Below are 17,403 nucleotides of genomic sequence, written 5' to 3'. Positions count from 1 at the left end.
TAATATATACGTGTGTATAAATAGAACTACTCACATTCTGTGAATCCAAACTATAAAACAATATAATTTATTTCCCCTTTTATGTACATATGTGAACAAGCATGCAGCAACATAGGTGGTAGAACAGCCGCAGGCTAACCCTCGCCCTTTAATAAAAGAAAATTGAATTGAATTGAATTGAATAATTCGTCCACATGTTTATCGTTCTGTCCAGCGTGGCCGGCTGTTGCAGTCAACATCCCCAGTAAGCATTAATATGTGGGTCATACCAAAAGTAATGCAAAAGTGGTCATAACCCCTTTATTAACTGATGTAGATAATTCAAATTGCACATGTAGTTGGAGTGACTCTTCTCTATACAAACCAGCTACTGAACATTGTCTTCATTTAAAGTGATGCATTTGCACCATCGTTGAACCCAACTCTAGAATCCTCTTTGAAAAAAGTCCAGTGTGCACTGTCGTATCCAATTCTTCACAGCCACTTTTACCTTGTCTGTGTCATCAAATCGTTTTCGCCCAAGACTGTCCTTTATGGGACCAAACAAGTAGAAGTCTGAGGGTGCCAGATCTGGCTGTATGTTGGATGGGGGGACCACGGACCAGCCCATTTTGCTGATCACCTGATTTGTTGCCAAAGAGGTGTGTGGCTGTGCATTGTCATGGTGAATGTGGATCACTTTCAGATTCTTGTGTGGTCTCTTCCTCCTAATGGCTTCTCTAAGCATATGGAGTGTCTCAATGTACCACTCGCTGTTGATGATATGGCCGCATTTCAGGAATCAAAGAGAATGACGTGCAATCAACTCATCCACTCCCTGACGATTCGTGTCAGTGGTCGCAGTTGATGTGGTTTGTCTTGAATGCTGGTTTCCCCTTCTGTAAACTTCTTCATCCACCTGTGCACATAGCTCTTGTCAATGGTGTCATCTCCGTACACATTCCTTGCCTTCTTTTGATGTGGACAGTGCACACCAGACTTTTTTCAAAGAGGATTCTAGAGTTGGATTCAACGATGGTGCAAATACATCTCTTGAAATGGAGACTATGTTGAGTAGCTGGTTTGTATAGAGGAAGAGTCACTCCAACTACATGTGCAATTTGTACGATCTACATCAGTTAATAAAGAGGTTATGACCACTTTTGCATTACTTTCGATACGGCCCTCATAAACTAACCAGGAAGGCAAAGTGTTTCTAGCTGTTATTTTTGTGTTGAATATGTAGAAGGCTCCAGTGACCAATTTTTCAACAATTTCACCATAGAATCAATTGTGGGACTGGTGACCAACAGTGTACCATGGAAAATTTCAATTATTTGTTCAATCTACACGTTTCAATGTTTTATGATGTCTGAAATTTATTTCACCACATGGTAACCACCTTGATTGAATGATTGAGTTGGTGCTTAATGTGCTTTATGCACAGTAAGGCTAATCAGGGCTGGACCTACAGTTTAAAGTGGGATCTGAACCACTATGTGCCTCCACCAGGTATCAAACCCGAGGACCCTTGATTAGAAGGCGACGATGTTGCCATCAAGGATGCATTGGAAACCTCCTTGAAATTATGCAGTTTCCGCCATGTGTATTAACTAAACATGACCATGTGCTACTTGTTTTGTCCTATTCTTAACTATATCATAACTAGGGCTCAGATGTTGATGGCCTAAAAAATAAAAATAAAAAATACTATCAGAATGACCTTAAAATCATTAAAAAAAATTACCTAAAAATAATGTTTGCTTTTAAAATGGAAGCTTGGTTTCTTCATTAATTACAAGAGGCTGAATAATTTCATAAAATTCGTTTCATGGTTTAAACTACCGAAGCAAAGGAAAAAGGCAATGTAGTTTTCTATGTTTTTACTTCAAAGTTACATGCAATACACCACAAGGTTTTTCTTATAAGTTATTCACCTCCTTTCAGAGTAGGCTTTGCACGATACAGTAGTCATTCAGCAGCTGAAAATAGTTTTGTTTCGTGTGGATTAGATTACAATGTTTTTATGTGGTGACTAATTTTACTTTAAATCACAGATTAAAGCAATAATAGTAACCTGTAAGGGAACCTCAAAGTAGGCTTCAACCAAAGTATTTTAAGTTTACAGGAAGAAAAGTAAATTTATCACAATTAATTACTTAATCCATTTTTATATATCAGTTAAATATAATATAGTGTGACTAATGGTGTACTTGCTAAAAAGACCATGTCAGTGAATTTAAATATGTATGTTATGGTAACAAATTCATTTAAAATTCATGAAGAAATAGGTGAGGAGAAATATTAACAGCCCAAGTTAACACTGCCAATTAATAAAATAAAAAAAGAGTTATGGTGTGGTGCAAGTAATTACTGGACTCAGCACCTGGTAAAAATAACCCTACATTCTATTCTCACCAGCTGGTGAAAATATTTGCACCAGTACCAAATGTTCTTCTTAAAGATTCGCATAACCACTAAACCACTAACAATAACTGTCTTAGATTATTTTGCATACAGTACCCAATGTACAGGGTGTCCCAAAAGTCCCTTAACAGCCGCCCTAGAGACGTGTAGTGCAGAGATTGACATGATTTGAGTATATAGTAATACTGTATACATGATTGCTGTGGATGACCATGGTGGCGGCCATCTTGGTATCCGCCATACTGGATAGAAGTCAAATTTTTTAAATGGGAAGGTATATGTGTGGCACATAATTTTAGGCTAGAATTGCACCAGAAACAAGAATATGAAGTCAGTTTTGAGATATCTTTAATCTGTGAAAAGTTATTGCGCTACAAAATGTGCTCAATGTGCTCGCCATGCTCCCGTAAACACATCCGTAGGCAAGTCTCCCATGCACGGAAACATTCAAAAGAGTTTCGGGAGTGACAGTGGCACAGGCCTCAGTGATTCGTTGATGAAGGTGACGCATATCACGTATTGGAACTGCATAAACCATGGCCTTAAGATGGCCCCACAAGTAAAAATCAAGAGGAGTAAGGTCTGGGGACCTGGCTGGCCATTCTCTTGGTCCTCGTCTGCCAATCCACCTACCAGGAAATTGGACATCAAGGTACTGCCGAACAATGTTTCCATAATGAGGTGGTGCACCATCATGTTGAAAAAATTCTGGGAAACACCCATCCGGTATACACACTGAAGGTAAGACAAGATCGCGTAGCAACTGCAGGTAGGTTTCTGCATTCAATGTCAACTCAATGAAAAATGGACCTATGATTTGGGTATTCCAAATTCCACACCACACCATAACTTTTGCTGGCCCAACCACGTTCCCCTGGTTTACCCAGTACGGGTTCTCAGAGGACCAATACCGCAAGTTTTGACGGTTGACCTCACCATTGGTATAAAAAAAATGCCTCATCGCTATGCAGAATGTTTCGCCAGAAGTCAGGGTCACGTTCAAGTTGCACGACACACCACTCACAAAATTCCACCCTTCTATGAAGATCATCTTCACTGAGATGTTGCGTTTGCATCGTGTAGGGATGCCACTTGTGTTCTGACATAATCCTGCTAATCGAACTCTTGCTAACACCATATTGGGCGGATAGTCGTCGAATACTTTTTTGGGGTGAATACTTTTTTCACGAATGATGCCAGAAATGCCGTTGTTGTTTCTTCATCCGTGGCTGTTTTTGGTCTTCCCAATCGACGTTTATCGTGCACTGCACCCGTTTCTTTAAACCGCTTCATCACATTGGCCACACTAACATGCGACACTGGCGGCCTAAGCGGATGTCTTTGATTGAAGTCATTGGCAATGTCCCGTGAACTCCTTTCGGCGGAAATGAGGATGATCTCAATTCGTTCCTCATTGGATAACATCATGTTCTATGTCACTTACACTTGCAACAAAAGAGATATGATATCAGTTATCACAATTTCCATACTTTACCATACGTCATCATTTATTCAACATTTCATCAATAACTTTTCACAGATTAAAGATATCTGAAAACTGACTTCATATTCTTGTTTATGGTGAAATTCTAGCCTATAATTATGTGCCACACATATACCTTCCCATTTAAAAAATTTGACCTCCATCCAATATGGCGGATACCAAGATGGCCGCCGCCATGGTCACCAACAGCAATCATGTTCCCCCTACCCCTACAGTATTACTATATACTCAAATCATGTCAATCTCTGCACTACACGTCTCTAGGGCGGCTGTTAAGGGACTTTTGGGACACCCTGTATATTTATTGTAGGTTATTGTCTTGACAGGTACTCCCTGTATAATTTGTGAAACAGTATATGGCATAAAGTCACTCTAAACTTCACATAAATATTAGGGGGAGGGCAAAATTGACATCAATGCTTTCATGTATACTGTATGTACTTCTTGAGGAATTTTTGGAGGCTGAAAGTCTGTCCTTAAGCAGTAATTGTGCATTATGTGATGTAGACGGTAACAGTTCAGATTGTTTTGTGATTTTTTTCAAATTCTCCTAGCAGAAAAACTAATTATTGTAGAGTTTTGGCAATCACGTCACACAAAATTTGAACCTTCCTTAATGTGATGAGAAATGTTTTGATTTCGAAAAATATATGTCGAGTTTGACGTTACATCTTCTCCAGGGCATGGCCGGTAGATTCTTTCCCCTTTCTTTTATGGTTCCCCTTACCGTTGTGCGTGGTTGCCTGCTCTTCAAAGGTTTTCGCCTGTAACTTTCGACTGGGGCATTTCCGGACCAGGATTACCTATCTCATTTTGTTGCCTTTGTTCCCCATCATCCCTGCAAGTCTGTAACACCATCACAGAAACACCCTGTATATACAACTTTAAGTTAGTCCCTGTATACCTTAACACATCTTTGGAGTGCACCTGCAATCACTTACGAGCCACTGCGATGGCCTTTCCATCTATCCGCCTGCGAACTGCTACGTCTTGTTCGTGGGTAAGTTAAGGTAAGGCAAGGCTCCACGTTATGGGTGCCACTAATGCTACGCCCCTTGTGGGTACGTACTTACATGTTATTTACCACAGCTACAGATATCTTAATCTCAGGGGATAGGTTCTTTGTTTGAGAATTCCAAATAAGAAAGCGTTTTATAGCCAAGAGGATATAGTTAAATGCGGATCTATATTCTGAGAACTATACAAAATACAGAGAAAAATATATAGCGACATTGAAATATATAGAAAATTTTCATCGGTTACATTCTTCTTGAAAGGAAATCTTCTTCTTTCTCTTCGTAATTATGGAAAGGCTTCTTCTTCTTTTCTCTCTTGATTATAGAATAGGCTTCTTCTTCTTCTTTGATTATGGAAAAGGCTTCTTCTTCTTTTCTTCTTTTGATTATGGAAATAAGCTTCTTCTTCTTTAATTATGGAGAAGGCTTCTTCTTCGATTATGTAAAAGGCTTCTTCTTCTTTGATTATGGAAAAGGCTTCTTCTTCTTTTGATTATGGAAAAGACTTCTTTTATTATTTCTTCTATATATAAGAAATCTAGTTGCGTCGTCTCGCTTCCTTTTCTTTATGCCCTATATATGTTTTCTTTCCCTTTCCCCCATTTCTTTGGCAAACGATACAAGCTATACTTATATAAAGGAGTAGGGTAGACTAAACTGACACTAGCGCCACCTCCTATGTAACGACCAAAGGGGAATAACCAGGATCGCTAATAACAAGCGCTGCCAATGGCCCAGTGCGACTAAAAAAGAAGCGCAACCGTAAAGTGCTTCGGGGCATCTAATTTACCACAGCGCCACCGGGGAACGGACAAATGTAAAAGCTGACGATGTTCTCCTCGTCAGAGAATCAAAAAGAAATTGAGATGAGATACATTTCTGAATTCATTTGCTCGCTTAATGACTTTCGTAAACGTTTCATCTGCGGCCATATTCTTAATTCTTTTAATTTACTATATACATCATTCTATTTACTTCTTTTATAGTATTTGAACTCTTCTTTTATATATTTCTCAATTTTCTATGATATATATAATTCCTCTTCTCTGCTCTAAGTTTTTTTTATAATTTCCTTTGCTCCTTTTATATAGCGTGCTGCCATTTCTTGTCGATTCCGAGAAACCATTCCTCCTTGCAACATTCATTGTGTCGTGTGAAACTGGCACGTGACAGAACTGAGGACACTGTTGCACTTTTTGCTCCATTAGCAAACTTGCTGGTGTGATAAGCATGCACGAAGATATTGAATATTCATTTGCAGAGAAATTTCTGTAAGTTTTAAGCTGACAGAGGGCAAGAAACCACTCTTCTTCACTGGTGCAGGCTTGTATAGGAGGCACAATCTTCAAAATAACTAAAATGGCTGTTTGAAGCTTATTTGATTATTGCAGCTTTGATGTTGTTTTGTTAATAGCTGATACCTCATGTAAATTTGAGCTGTATACAGTCTGCCCTACAATTTTCATTTGACTCTTGTAACAATATTAGTGTAAAAGTTCATGAATTACTATTATTATGTGGGTATAAGAACAGACTGGTGGAGCAACAGAGTTTTCCTACTGCATTCGTAATTGCAGACAATTTGGACTCTATACATCTATGACAAATAATGAATAAAGGTAGGAGATGATATTTATTGATGACCATCTGTAAGGCAGTAAGTTCACTCAGCATTTCGGATGAGACCCTTATGTCGGTTGGATGGACCCGTCTGGTTGAGCCAGTATGGCCCCCGGGTTCTTATCTCAGGCATCGTCTTATGATGTCACTGAAAACTCACCTGCCCATCTCACACATATTAGAAAAAAAATAATAATTAAAAAATTCTGAGTTATAATGTTATTTGTTGTGCTCGTTGATTTGTATAGTACAGCTAAATCGGTTGATGCATATTCTAAGTTTACTGTCGAAAAAATTTAAGAAAATGCCTCTCTGCTCAGCACTCGCCTCAAAGGATTTCTCATTCGAATAGTCATTATTGACTCCACACCTGTGTAAATTGATTTTTTTTTTAAACGACACTATCTGTTCAATTTTTTGAATTATATTTTTTGTCTACAGGTAGAGTGAGGAAGCTGATGTGAGTGGCTATTTAAAAACACTTGACCCAGTGTAGTCAGTTCACCACCGGAAACAACATTGGTGGGATATAGCTGCTTTTCCTTTTCTGTTTCTGGCAGTGTTGCTATACAAAGGGAAATTTCCCTTGGGAAAGGGAAATTCAGGTCCAATATTTTGTAAAAAGGGAAAATGTCAAAATTGCCAGAAAATCTATTTATATAAACTGGCATTTATAATACATACAATAAATAAGAACTGTTGCAGTAAACCAGGTTACATTTTCAGGATAAGCACTACTGCCATAGTCACGATTTTAGAGGTTGCTGGGGACTTTTCATTTTGAGGTGTGCATTCATTTCTACACTTCAGGATTGGCAAACTGATGATTCAGGGTGGATAATATAGATCTCTCTGACTGGTCCTGGATATAATCAATATAATCAACCACATAAGCAAATTGTAAGTTTCCTAACCAATGACCAATACTCATTTAAATACGAGCAAGATTATTCTACATCCAACTTATACAATATGTTTTTAAAAATATAAATTAAAAGTAATATTGTTAAAAGTAAAGTAAAAAAAAAAAGTAAAGTGCTCCCCTGTGCATAGCACCATGCCATGAAGGCATATAGGGGGTGTGGGGGTAACGCCCCACACTTTCTTGATCCGGTCGTGAGTGGGGGTGATGTGATCAGCATCACGCCCCTGACCGCCTTTACCCCCCAGGGTTTCCCCCAGGTACCCATGTTATTCGATGCTGGGTGGGCGCCAGGGCCGCTTCCATCGTTAGAAAAGTTCCCGGATTTGAACCGGCCGGGGATGTTAAAAGTAATGATTAAATTGCCACATGGTGACTCATATCTTATTTAAAGAATTGCTTCCTATGGTATTTTTTGACATGTCTTGTCGTTTTCTGTTCAGAGTTAAAGTTTTCTTTTTTTTAGCAAGGATGGATGTGTGCTTCATAATTGATTTTAATTTTCTCTTCAGCACAATTAAACAAGAGAGGTGAAAATGCAATGTTAATTAAAAATAGTTATCTGTACTAATCTGTAAGAATAACAAATCAATCAGGAGAAAGAAATGCTACTAAAAAATAGATATTCAAGTAATTGTTGTTTGCTCATTTCATTATGAGAATCTAATGATAAGTATTTTTAGGAATAAAGCTGGACAATGGTAGGTGTGAAATTCTTATCTTTATCCAGCCTAGCTTGTATTCTTTCAGTATTTATTGCATATATTAGTTGGTGATGAACTTAATGAAATCTACTCTTCTAGATATGATTTCCACATTGAGATGCATAAACTAACAAAGCTGATTGTATTATGGGAAAAGACTGTTCTTACAGTAATTCCTGCAGGATCCAAACCACAGACTTGATGCTGCAAAATTAATACACTTTAATGTAATTTATTGGAGCTTTCAAACACACTGGTATACACAAGAATTTGGCCATATTTCACTATTTTATTACAAAATAACAAAACATACCTCTTTATCAAGTATATCATCTTATATTCTGTAATCACTTCTGCTAACTTCTATTGTCACATATCACTATTTACTGTAATAATAATTACTAAATTTTCTTTCGCAATTTTTTATTTTCAAAATTGAACTACTTTCCATGTTACCTATATTTATTTGTAAGTTATGAAAACATAATGCATAATGTTTTTTGAAACACATTTAGGTATTAGTTTACTATTACACACCAAACATTTGATCACAAGCACAAAATAAATTAACATAATCTAATGTTACTCCCCATTGTTAATGCACAACTTGGAGGCCATAAATATATCTTATTGTCTTGTTTTACTGCTTTTGTCTGAATATGGAACTAAGACTGATAAATGATTAAAGCAATGAATCTATGAACCAGGCCAGGTCCATATCCATTGTAACGGTTCAAGTTTTTGAGTGCGATTACGTGTAGCGGCAAAAGGAATGTATCACTTCAATGTGAAGTCACGTGAAGTGACAGGACGACAGTACTGGAGTATGCAGATATTACACACAAGAACAATGTCTAGATGAGGATGTGTACTACAGCCAGTGGAAAAGGAGATGCGATAGCCACTAACGCCGTCAAAAGGTTGGGCGGAAACTTTACGTCACATACCAGGAAGAAGTAATAGGATCGGAATAAAATAAACAACGTTAAATTGTATTAAGTTAAGTTTAACACTACTTATGTGAGTGAGTGTGAAACTTTTTTGGAACAACGTTTCAGGGTCCAACTGCCCCCTTCATCAGGTTCGTAATATTTTCCTAAGCATTGAACATAATGCAGCATTGAAAAGTGTTAGGGTTAGGTTGAAGGTAGGGTTGAAAACACTTAAAACTATCCCTGACAAATTCCTAATTTAAAAACTCCACATATTAAAAATCCTGTGAAGACAAACCACCCATTTCAATTGAAACCACTTAAAAACGATTTATCGATTTTATGAGTTCCAGTTTTTAAGTGGTTTCAATTGAAATGGGTGGTTTGTCTTTACAGGATTTTTAATATGTGGAGTTTTTAAATTAGGAATGTGTCAGGGATAGTTTACTACAACTTTTCGTGATGTAGTATCAAATTGGAGTTATTGGTTTTCCTGCTTTTTCTACTTGCTTGGCACAAATGTAAAGTACAATGGAAACTGCATGGGAAGGAGGAGGGGGGGGGGGGACAATTGCTGCATCAATTATCATCAACCTTGCCGAGACCTGAAGGTTAATAAGGTATGTTGAGAACACCATTAATCTATCAAGTTCTGATAACTGTTACCGCTAGACATTGGTGCATGCATGTTGATAGCCAAGAACCCTCGTTGCTTTGAATAAAATGTAGCAAAAATTTTAAATTGTACCTCAACTGTAAATTGACTCCATAAAACTGAAAAAACAATGGTTATTCCAAATATCATGTGGTTGTAAAATATAACAACTAGAATTTCTACAATAACAGTGAACCCATTTTGATGTAATAATTGACGTTGTGTGGACTAGGCTCATTATGTCATGTATATGTATTGTGGCATGTTTTAAAATGAGAGAATGAACTAGACTGAATTGTGGCATTAAACCGTATCTTTAAAATTGGTCAATGTGTATGTGTAAGATTGTACGGTAAAAAAAAAGTGGGATGTTTTGTGTCAAAATAAATGCAAGGAGAGTATCCTATCAATTGAATAATTTTCAGTACCACAAATTAACAGAAAAACCTATGAGCATCTAATTAGGCAGAAACATGTGACATGAAAAAAAAGATTTGTAATTTAAGTAGGATTGCATAAATAGATGGCTGGTTAGGGGTGTAAGGGGTGACCTTCCACGTAGTACACCCAAATGTCAACCTCACTTCCACATTAGTACACCCTGGACTGCAGACTAATGAGGCTCTGGCGACTGGCCCCATGGCCAGTATATTTTTGTTTGTGTTGTCCTGTGTTTTGTCCTTATTTGTGCTGAGTGTTCTTTGCAGCCTCGGCTTTTAACGAAAGTCAGAACATTTTAATATTTTATGATTTTAATTAAGCAACGTTCGAGTGTAAAGGTAAGGGGCTGGACCCCGTATAGTGTGACGGGTGCAAAATAGCCTTAGTGCTGACGCACCCAAAATTTTAAAATCAAATCAAATCAAATAGATGGCTGGTTACTTAAATCATTGTTTGTCAATTTTGAAGTGTGATTGATTGATTGATTTGCTGTATTTTACTTCGCTTTATATGCCACGTTTGGCTAATTTGCAAAATGGGAATGAGTGATGACACGATGAAATTGATGAATGGACACACACAGAAATATCCACGCCCATGCCAGGATTTGAACCCAGCACCCCTGGCATTGTAGTGAGAGGTACCAGCCACTCTGCCATGGGGCCTGGCTCAATTATGAAGTATTTTAAAGGTTGCAAAAGTGTGTGTGTAAAGATTCTCTCTAGTTAATTTTGTATAAAGACTTTAAGAATGTACTCACAAATTGGTTAAATGAAAGTAGTCAAATTGAGATGCAAAAGTTAATATTGTGCAAGGGAAGAGTAAAATTAATTTACTTACAAAAGAGATTCATGTTTATTTGAACATTTATGTCAAATAAAAGCTTGCGCTAATAAAAAGGAGTTGTGTGACCTGTCTGGGTTCAACTTTTCCATATACGAGGGGCAATCAGGTTACTCCGACCCTAACATAGAAGGAATGACGTTATGATTGATTTTTTATTTTGTTATCGTTTAGTCATCCTTTATATGCTTTCATTCTGAATTGCAAGTCTGAGTAACGTACAGTTTTCTTTTTACAGGGCTTTAACTGAGTGAAGTTGTGTCAATGTGCCAGAATGGAGAATACTGAGGTGAGAACGGTGATCAAATATTTTGTGAAGAAGAAGTGGAAGGTATGCAAAATTCATGAGGACTTGGTGGATACACTAGGGGACAATACTCCTTCAAACAGTATGGTGAAGAGATGGTGTCGTGAGTTTAATTGTGGGAGAGAGTCGTGTGAGGATGAACATGCAGGTGGAGCACCAAAAACTGTCATAACAACCAAAAACATTAACAAAGTTCACAATATTGTGCTGAAGGATCGTCGAGTTATCCGTCATGTTGCTGAGATGTGTGGCCTGTCATATGGCACTGTGCAAAACATAATTACCCAGGAATTGCAAATGAAAAAATTGCTGCAAGATGGGTCCCTCGAAACCACACCCCAGATCAGAAGCGCATCCGAGTACTCATCAGTCAAGAACTTCTTGACAAGTTTCGTGCTGATATAGACGATTTCCTTGCCCGATTTGTAACTATGGATGGAGCATGGAACCATCACTTCGACCCAGAAACAAAATCACAAAGCATGGAGTGGAAACACCCACATTCTCCACCAACGAAGAAGTTCAAGGTGCAAACGTCAGCCAAGAAGGTGATGGCCTCAATTTTCTGGGACTGCAAGGGTGTCCTTCTTGTGGACTATCTACAAAGAGGCCAAACCATCACTGGCACATACTACAGTGATGTAATCAAGAAATTACATGATTCCATCAAGAAAAAGAGGCGTGGTGTGCTCCTTCACCAGGACAATGCACCTGTCCACACCTCACGCATTGCGAGGGCTGCTATTGCACATGCATCTTTCGAATTGCTGCCCCACCCACCCTATTCCCCAGATTTGGACCCCAGTGATTTCCATTTGTTCAAACATTTGAAGAATGACATTCATGGGCAAAAATTTTCTGATGATTCTGAGGTGATAAGGGTTGTGGACTCATGCTTGGAGGACCAGTCGGAAGAATTTTTTTTTAAGGTATCCAGGCGTTGGAGCACCGATGGGAGAAGTACACTGGAGTTGCAGGGGAGTATGTTGAAAAATAAAATAAAAATTGAAACCCTATTGCTGTTCTTTCTACAGAGGTTGTTCGCTATATATCCGACCATTTTCGATTCGGTGCTCCCACCTGGCGTATCATGCTGGAACTATGGGTCTGCTGGCAGGATCAGTGTTGTGTCTGACCTTGTAGGTGCATGAGTGTTGGTAGTGAATTTTATCAAATGGCGCCGAAAATCAACTGGTATTGGGAGGGTTACGTAATGGCCCTTTTCCATGTTAAGTTTTCATACGTACGCATTGTGAAACACTCGGGATGACTACTGAGAAAGCTATTGTAGCCCGTTACACACAACAGGCTCTCCTTGCGAAACATTCAGCCACGAAAACCACCAGAAGGGCTGCAAGCAAAGTGTCACATACCGTGACATTGACGGCAAGGGGCGCAGCAACTTTGTTCGTCAGTGTAGGGAAAGTTTCCCTCGTGGCTTTATGGTTGTGACGGGATTCAGATATGAGGGTAAGTTGATGATACGCATGGTGGACAAAAACGTTAAGGTGAATGCCAGATACTTCCAAGACTCCATTCTGACATCTATCTATCGGAGAGACATCCCACAATTGTATGGAATGGACGCAAACCAGGTGATGATCCATATGGACAAGGCTTCGAGTCATACCACCAGAACATCACTACATTTTTATCAGGAAATGCCAGATGAATTAGGAATTCATGTCATTCCGTTTGAAGACATTCCTGTGAAAAGCCCAGATGCCAGTCCAATGGATTTTTGCACATTTGGACTGTTGAAACGACGTCTTCAACATCGCCGCCCGCGCACCCTGGATGGTCTATGGAAAGCTTGCAGGGAGGAGTGGGACACAATTCCCATACCTGTCCTGCACCGGAGCTTGCTGCAATGGAAACTGCGATGCCAGGTGATAGTCCACAATGCTGGGGTCCAATAGAACATGATCAGTGGTGGCAGCGCAGTATCTCTTAAGGTGAGTACCCATCAAAAATGGTCGGATATAAAGCGAACAACCTTCTGTATGTTAGGGTCACAGCAACCTGATTGCCCCTCATACATACAAAGGTGACTGTACGAAATAAGTAAGAAATTTATTATTACAAAAGATAAAACATGCTAATGTGCTAATCTTCTAGATTGGAGATGTTCAACATCGTTCTCTTGAAAAAGGGCATAAATAAATCGTCATTGTTGTATCTTCAAAATGGTTTTCCAATTAAAGAATATAAATAATAACTTAGCCTTTGGCTAGTGCTACAAACTGTGGTTTCTTTCTTGATACAATTGTGGGAAAACTATATGTTTATACGAACGATACCACAATCCCTGCATATACAATTTGTAACAAGGGTGCTTGGTTGTCTTTGCCTCTGGGCCAGTTATGCAAAAAACACCAAGCATACCATTATATTTCGAAATGGTCTGTTAAATTGTGAATAGAAGTAGGAGTTGTATACTGTATGAATTCATTCATGTCGTCTAAGATCTTCTTGGCATTGTATGTTTAACACATACAGGGTTATGAATTTATACTATGAATTTTTGAATGTTTTTTTAGATGTGCCAACTCTCTAAATGACCTGCTGCATATTGAACACACAAAGGGTTTCTCTCCAGTATGAATCCTTGAATGTCTTTTAAGATTATGGATGTGTGCAAATGCTCTGCTACACACTGGACATACATGAGACTTCTCTCCAGTATGAATTCTTAAATGGCCCCTAAGAAGATGCTTGTATGCAAATGGTTTGTAACACGTTGAACACACATAGGGTTTCTCTCCTGTATGAATTCTTGAATGTTTTCTTAGATCCTGTCTTTGTGCAAATACTTTGTTACATGTTGGACATACATATGGCTTCTCCCCAGTATGAATTCTTGTATGTCTTCTTAGATCTTCCTTCAGTGCAAATGCTTTGTTACACTCTGAACATGCATGTGGCTTCTCCCCAGTATGAATTCTTATGTGTCTTCTTAGATCTTCCTTCTGTGTAAATGCTTTGTTGCACTCTGAACATACATATGGCTTCTCTCCAGTATGAATTCTTGTGTGTCTTGTTAGATCTTCTTTCTGTGGAAATGCTTTGTTACACACTGAACATAAATATGGGTTCTCTTCAATGTGAATTCTTGTGTGTCTTCTTAGAACTTCCTTCTGTTGAAATGTTTTGTCACACGTTGAACATTCATATGGATTCTCGTCAGTATGAATTTTTGAATGTTCACTAAGAACTTCCTTGTGAGCAAATGATTTGTTACACGTTGTACACACAAAAGGCTTTTCTCCAATACGAATTCTGGAATGTCTTCTAAGATAGTTCTTGTGTGCAAATGCCAATGTGTATTCCAGTGATAACCTGAAAGGGAAGATGTGTTATTAAAGACAATTTATGACATGATAGTACAGAAAATCTCTGACATATTCTCAATACAAATTACCAACTAGTAATGATGCCACAGTTATTCGACATTTCCAAATGCTACAATGATGAAAAATGAAACATTATCTCCATGCAGAAATACTATTTGTGAAGCACTAAAAGAAAGTTCAAGTACCATGAAAAACCTGCCATGTTTTCCCAACAGACAAGGTGCTCTTTAGTGTAGTGTGATTACTTCATATTTGCTGTTTGAAATTTCATTAAGTTTTTGTCGTGCATGTCAGAAATTCTTGTCGACGACTGCTACATGTTTGGCAGTTATTCATGGAAAAAACAAAGAAGAAATGCAACAGCTTTACAAAAATACCTATCATGCTAACTTCCACAAAAATCTTGATCAATGACAGGTTAGGTGGCAGATCATCATTCCGTGTTTTCACTGCTTGGTGGATTAATTTATTTGGCTTATTTTTCTTTGCTTTCCTGCCACAAAGATGAGGATGAGATATGATATGAAACTGAAGGGACGCTTACAATGAACTTACATGCCAAGGCCGAGACTTAAACCGGGGGCTCCTGGTGTCATAGTGTATTCTGTTAATCACTCCATCACAAGGGTAGGCAGTCATTCGGTCTCCAATCAACTGCACTGATCGATTAAAATTATGACATAAAATGAAACTTTGGTTTTTCGATTCCTACAGGTAAAATAAAAAAACCCATTCAATTCATTTGAGCTAAACAGGGTTTCAGGGAAACTTATAGTTGAGGACAGCTGCACCAACGCTTGTTGAGAAAAATGACAAGGTCTTTGACATACACTCCCAAATGCTATTCACAAAAGAAATTTAGAAGTAGAAATCGCCTTCCAATGAAGTTTCAGTGGATGGCATTTAATACGCATTGTCCTGATATGTATTTGTTGCCAAACCTATTTCGAGACAAGAGATATTAAAAAAAGAGAAGAAAATTGCCTTTATTTTACATGGCTTATTTTTCAAGATCGAAAAAGTTAAGGTTCTGTTTTGTTATTATATATATTGGTGCTAAATTACCACTGGTAATAAATAACCTGTTGCAGATGGGAGGACAGCATTAACAACAGCGAGATGATGTCTGGTAATTCGGATGACACACAATATCACACAATTTACTAGTAGGCTATTTACTATCCGTGACAAAAATATTGAGTCCTTGGTTTGCATGCTTGTAAAAAATTGTACTCCGTGGGAGGAAAAAAGTCAAATATACCTCATTGGAAAGGTATAGTGTCTGCTTTTAGACAAAAGCAAGACAAAGTTATTTTAACTTTGTTTGTTTTCTATTCAGACAGAAATGTTCGTAAAAGTGTAGTTTTTCCATGTTCTTTACATAAGTCAAATTTCATTGTATGTAGCTTTGTGTAAAACCATCATTTTTTTTTTTCATTTTTTTTTGTGATTGAAGCTTGTTCATGTCGAAATATAATGGCACTATCATCTGTGGAACAGACACAATTAATGATTAATTATGATGTTGCAATCTCGGTAATGGTCAGCCCTATGGTCATCAAATGCATATCAAAATGATGGCCTTGGAATAAAAATCAAATGTCTATATCTCATTCTTGCACACTGTGCGAATAGAAAACAAGAGAGAGAATTCTTTTTCTTGGCAACCGGTTCCGGTGCAATTCACATTGTTGTTAAGAATGCATGTTGAGGAAGTGAATTTTGTTGCCAAGCATCACTGCTTGGCCTTTAAACTCCATGTGCAAGCAGCTTTGACATGGGAAATGAGCCAAATCAATGTGTTACGCAAAGGGAAGCATTGTACAGATATTGTAGAGGTATCAATATTCTTTTATCATTTCTGTGTTAGCGTTCTTGCCATGAATTATTGACTGAACTCCAACATATCCATAATAATTGTTATGTGCATTCTATCCAGGCAGTCTGCTTCTCATAAGTTCGCGTGTTTGTTCGTACGCACAGTATTGAGTGATGGTGGTTCTGTGAAGTGACTTTTTTGCTGCATGAAATTGGCAAGATGGTAATATCATAGTGGTGCAAAAGAAATGATAGTTAGTATCAAGACATATTTCGACCAGGAGAAATGAATGGGCTCATCTCACGACATAAATCAAAGCGTCAACTAGTATGCTGCATAATTTCCCTTTTCTTTCCTATTACACTGCAATTTCCACACTTATACATCACACATTTCACTCGTACTCATCATCCTAACAGTCCAGCACTTTCTGCAGTTTGGAGAGACTTTTGGTCTCGTTTTTGGTTCAGCACATGTCTTCCCTCATTTCTGGAACTATCAGACAACTGCAACTAACTTGCCCCCAAGCCCGTTCATTTGGTGAAGTTTGTTCTTGCACGAAATGCATGAAAAGTGACTTTAGAAATGGCATAACGAAATGCACGAAAGCACTTATAAAATGGCCAGTTGCATAACTCGTCTAACACATTAAACTCATGCAACTTTTGGAACGTGCCCATAAATTGGTATTTATGAAGTAGTCAAGTGTTTACCTTATAACTAGAAACAACAGTCTTCCCTTGGATGATTAGCAGATCATCCTCTTGGCATGATGGTTTACTTTTTTCTTTAAAACATGTTTTTTTCTCTTGATTAAACACTGTTTAAAACATTTAAAACAAAAAAAGCACCTCTTTGTTTTGTTTCTTTAAAAAACACAA

At 38.0% G+C, this 17,403-nt stretch overlaps 1 protein-coding gene across 1 annotated transcript in view; it reads right to left on the bottom strand.

Moving 5' to 3' along the window:
* Positions 1 to 12,157: 12,157 nt before the first annotated feature.
* Positions 12,158 to 17,403, bottom strand: part of LOC145979840 (uncharacterized) — a 65,111-nt gene continuing 59,865 nt past the window's right edge. The window contains exon 3 of the mRNA XM_083112869.1: positions 12,158 to 14,689. Coding sequence (XP_082968995.1) covers positions 13,852 to 14,689 — 838 coding nt within the window. The 3' untranslated portion in view covers positions 12,158 to 13,851. The remainder of the gene's footprint in view (positions 14,690 to 17,403) is intronic.

The sequence above is a fragment of the Lepisma saccharinum genome, chromosome 26 (genome assembly GCF_977018435.1).
Source record: "Lepisma saccharinum chromosome 26, izLepSacc3.1, whole genome shotgun sequence".
Lineage (NCBI taxonomy): Eukaryota > Metazoa > Arthropoda > Insecta > Zygentoma > Lepismatidae > Lepisma > Lepisma saccharinum.
Note: the sequence above shows the minus strand (reverse complement) of the source record. Positions and strands in the feature narration are given on the sequence as shown.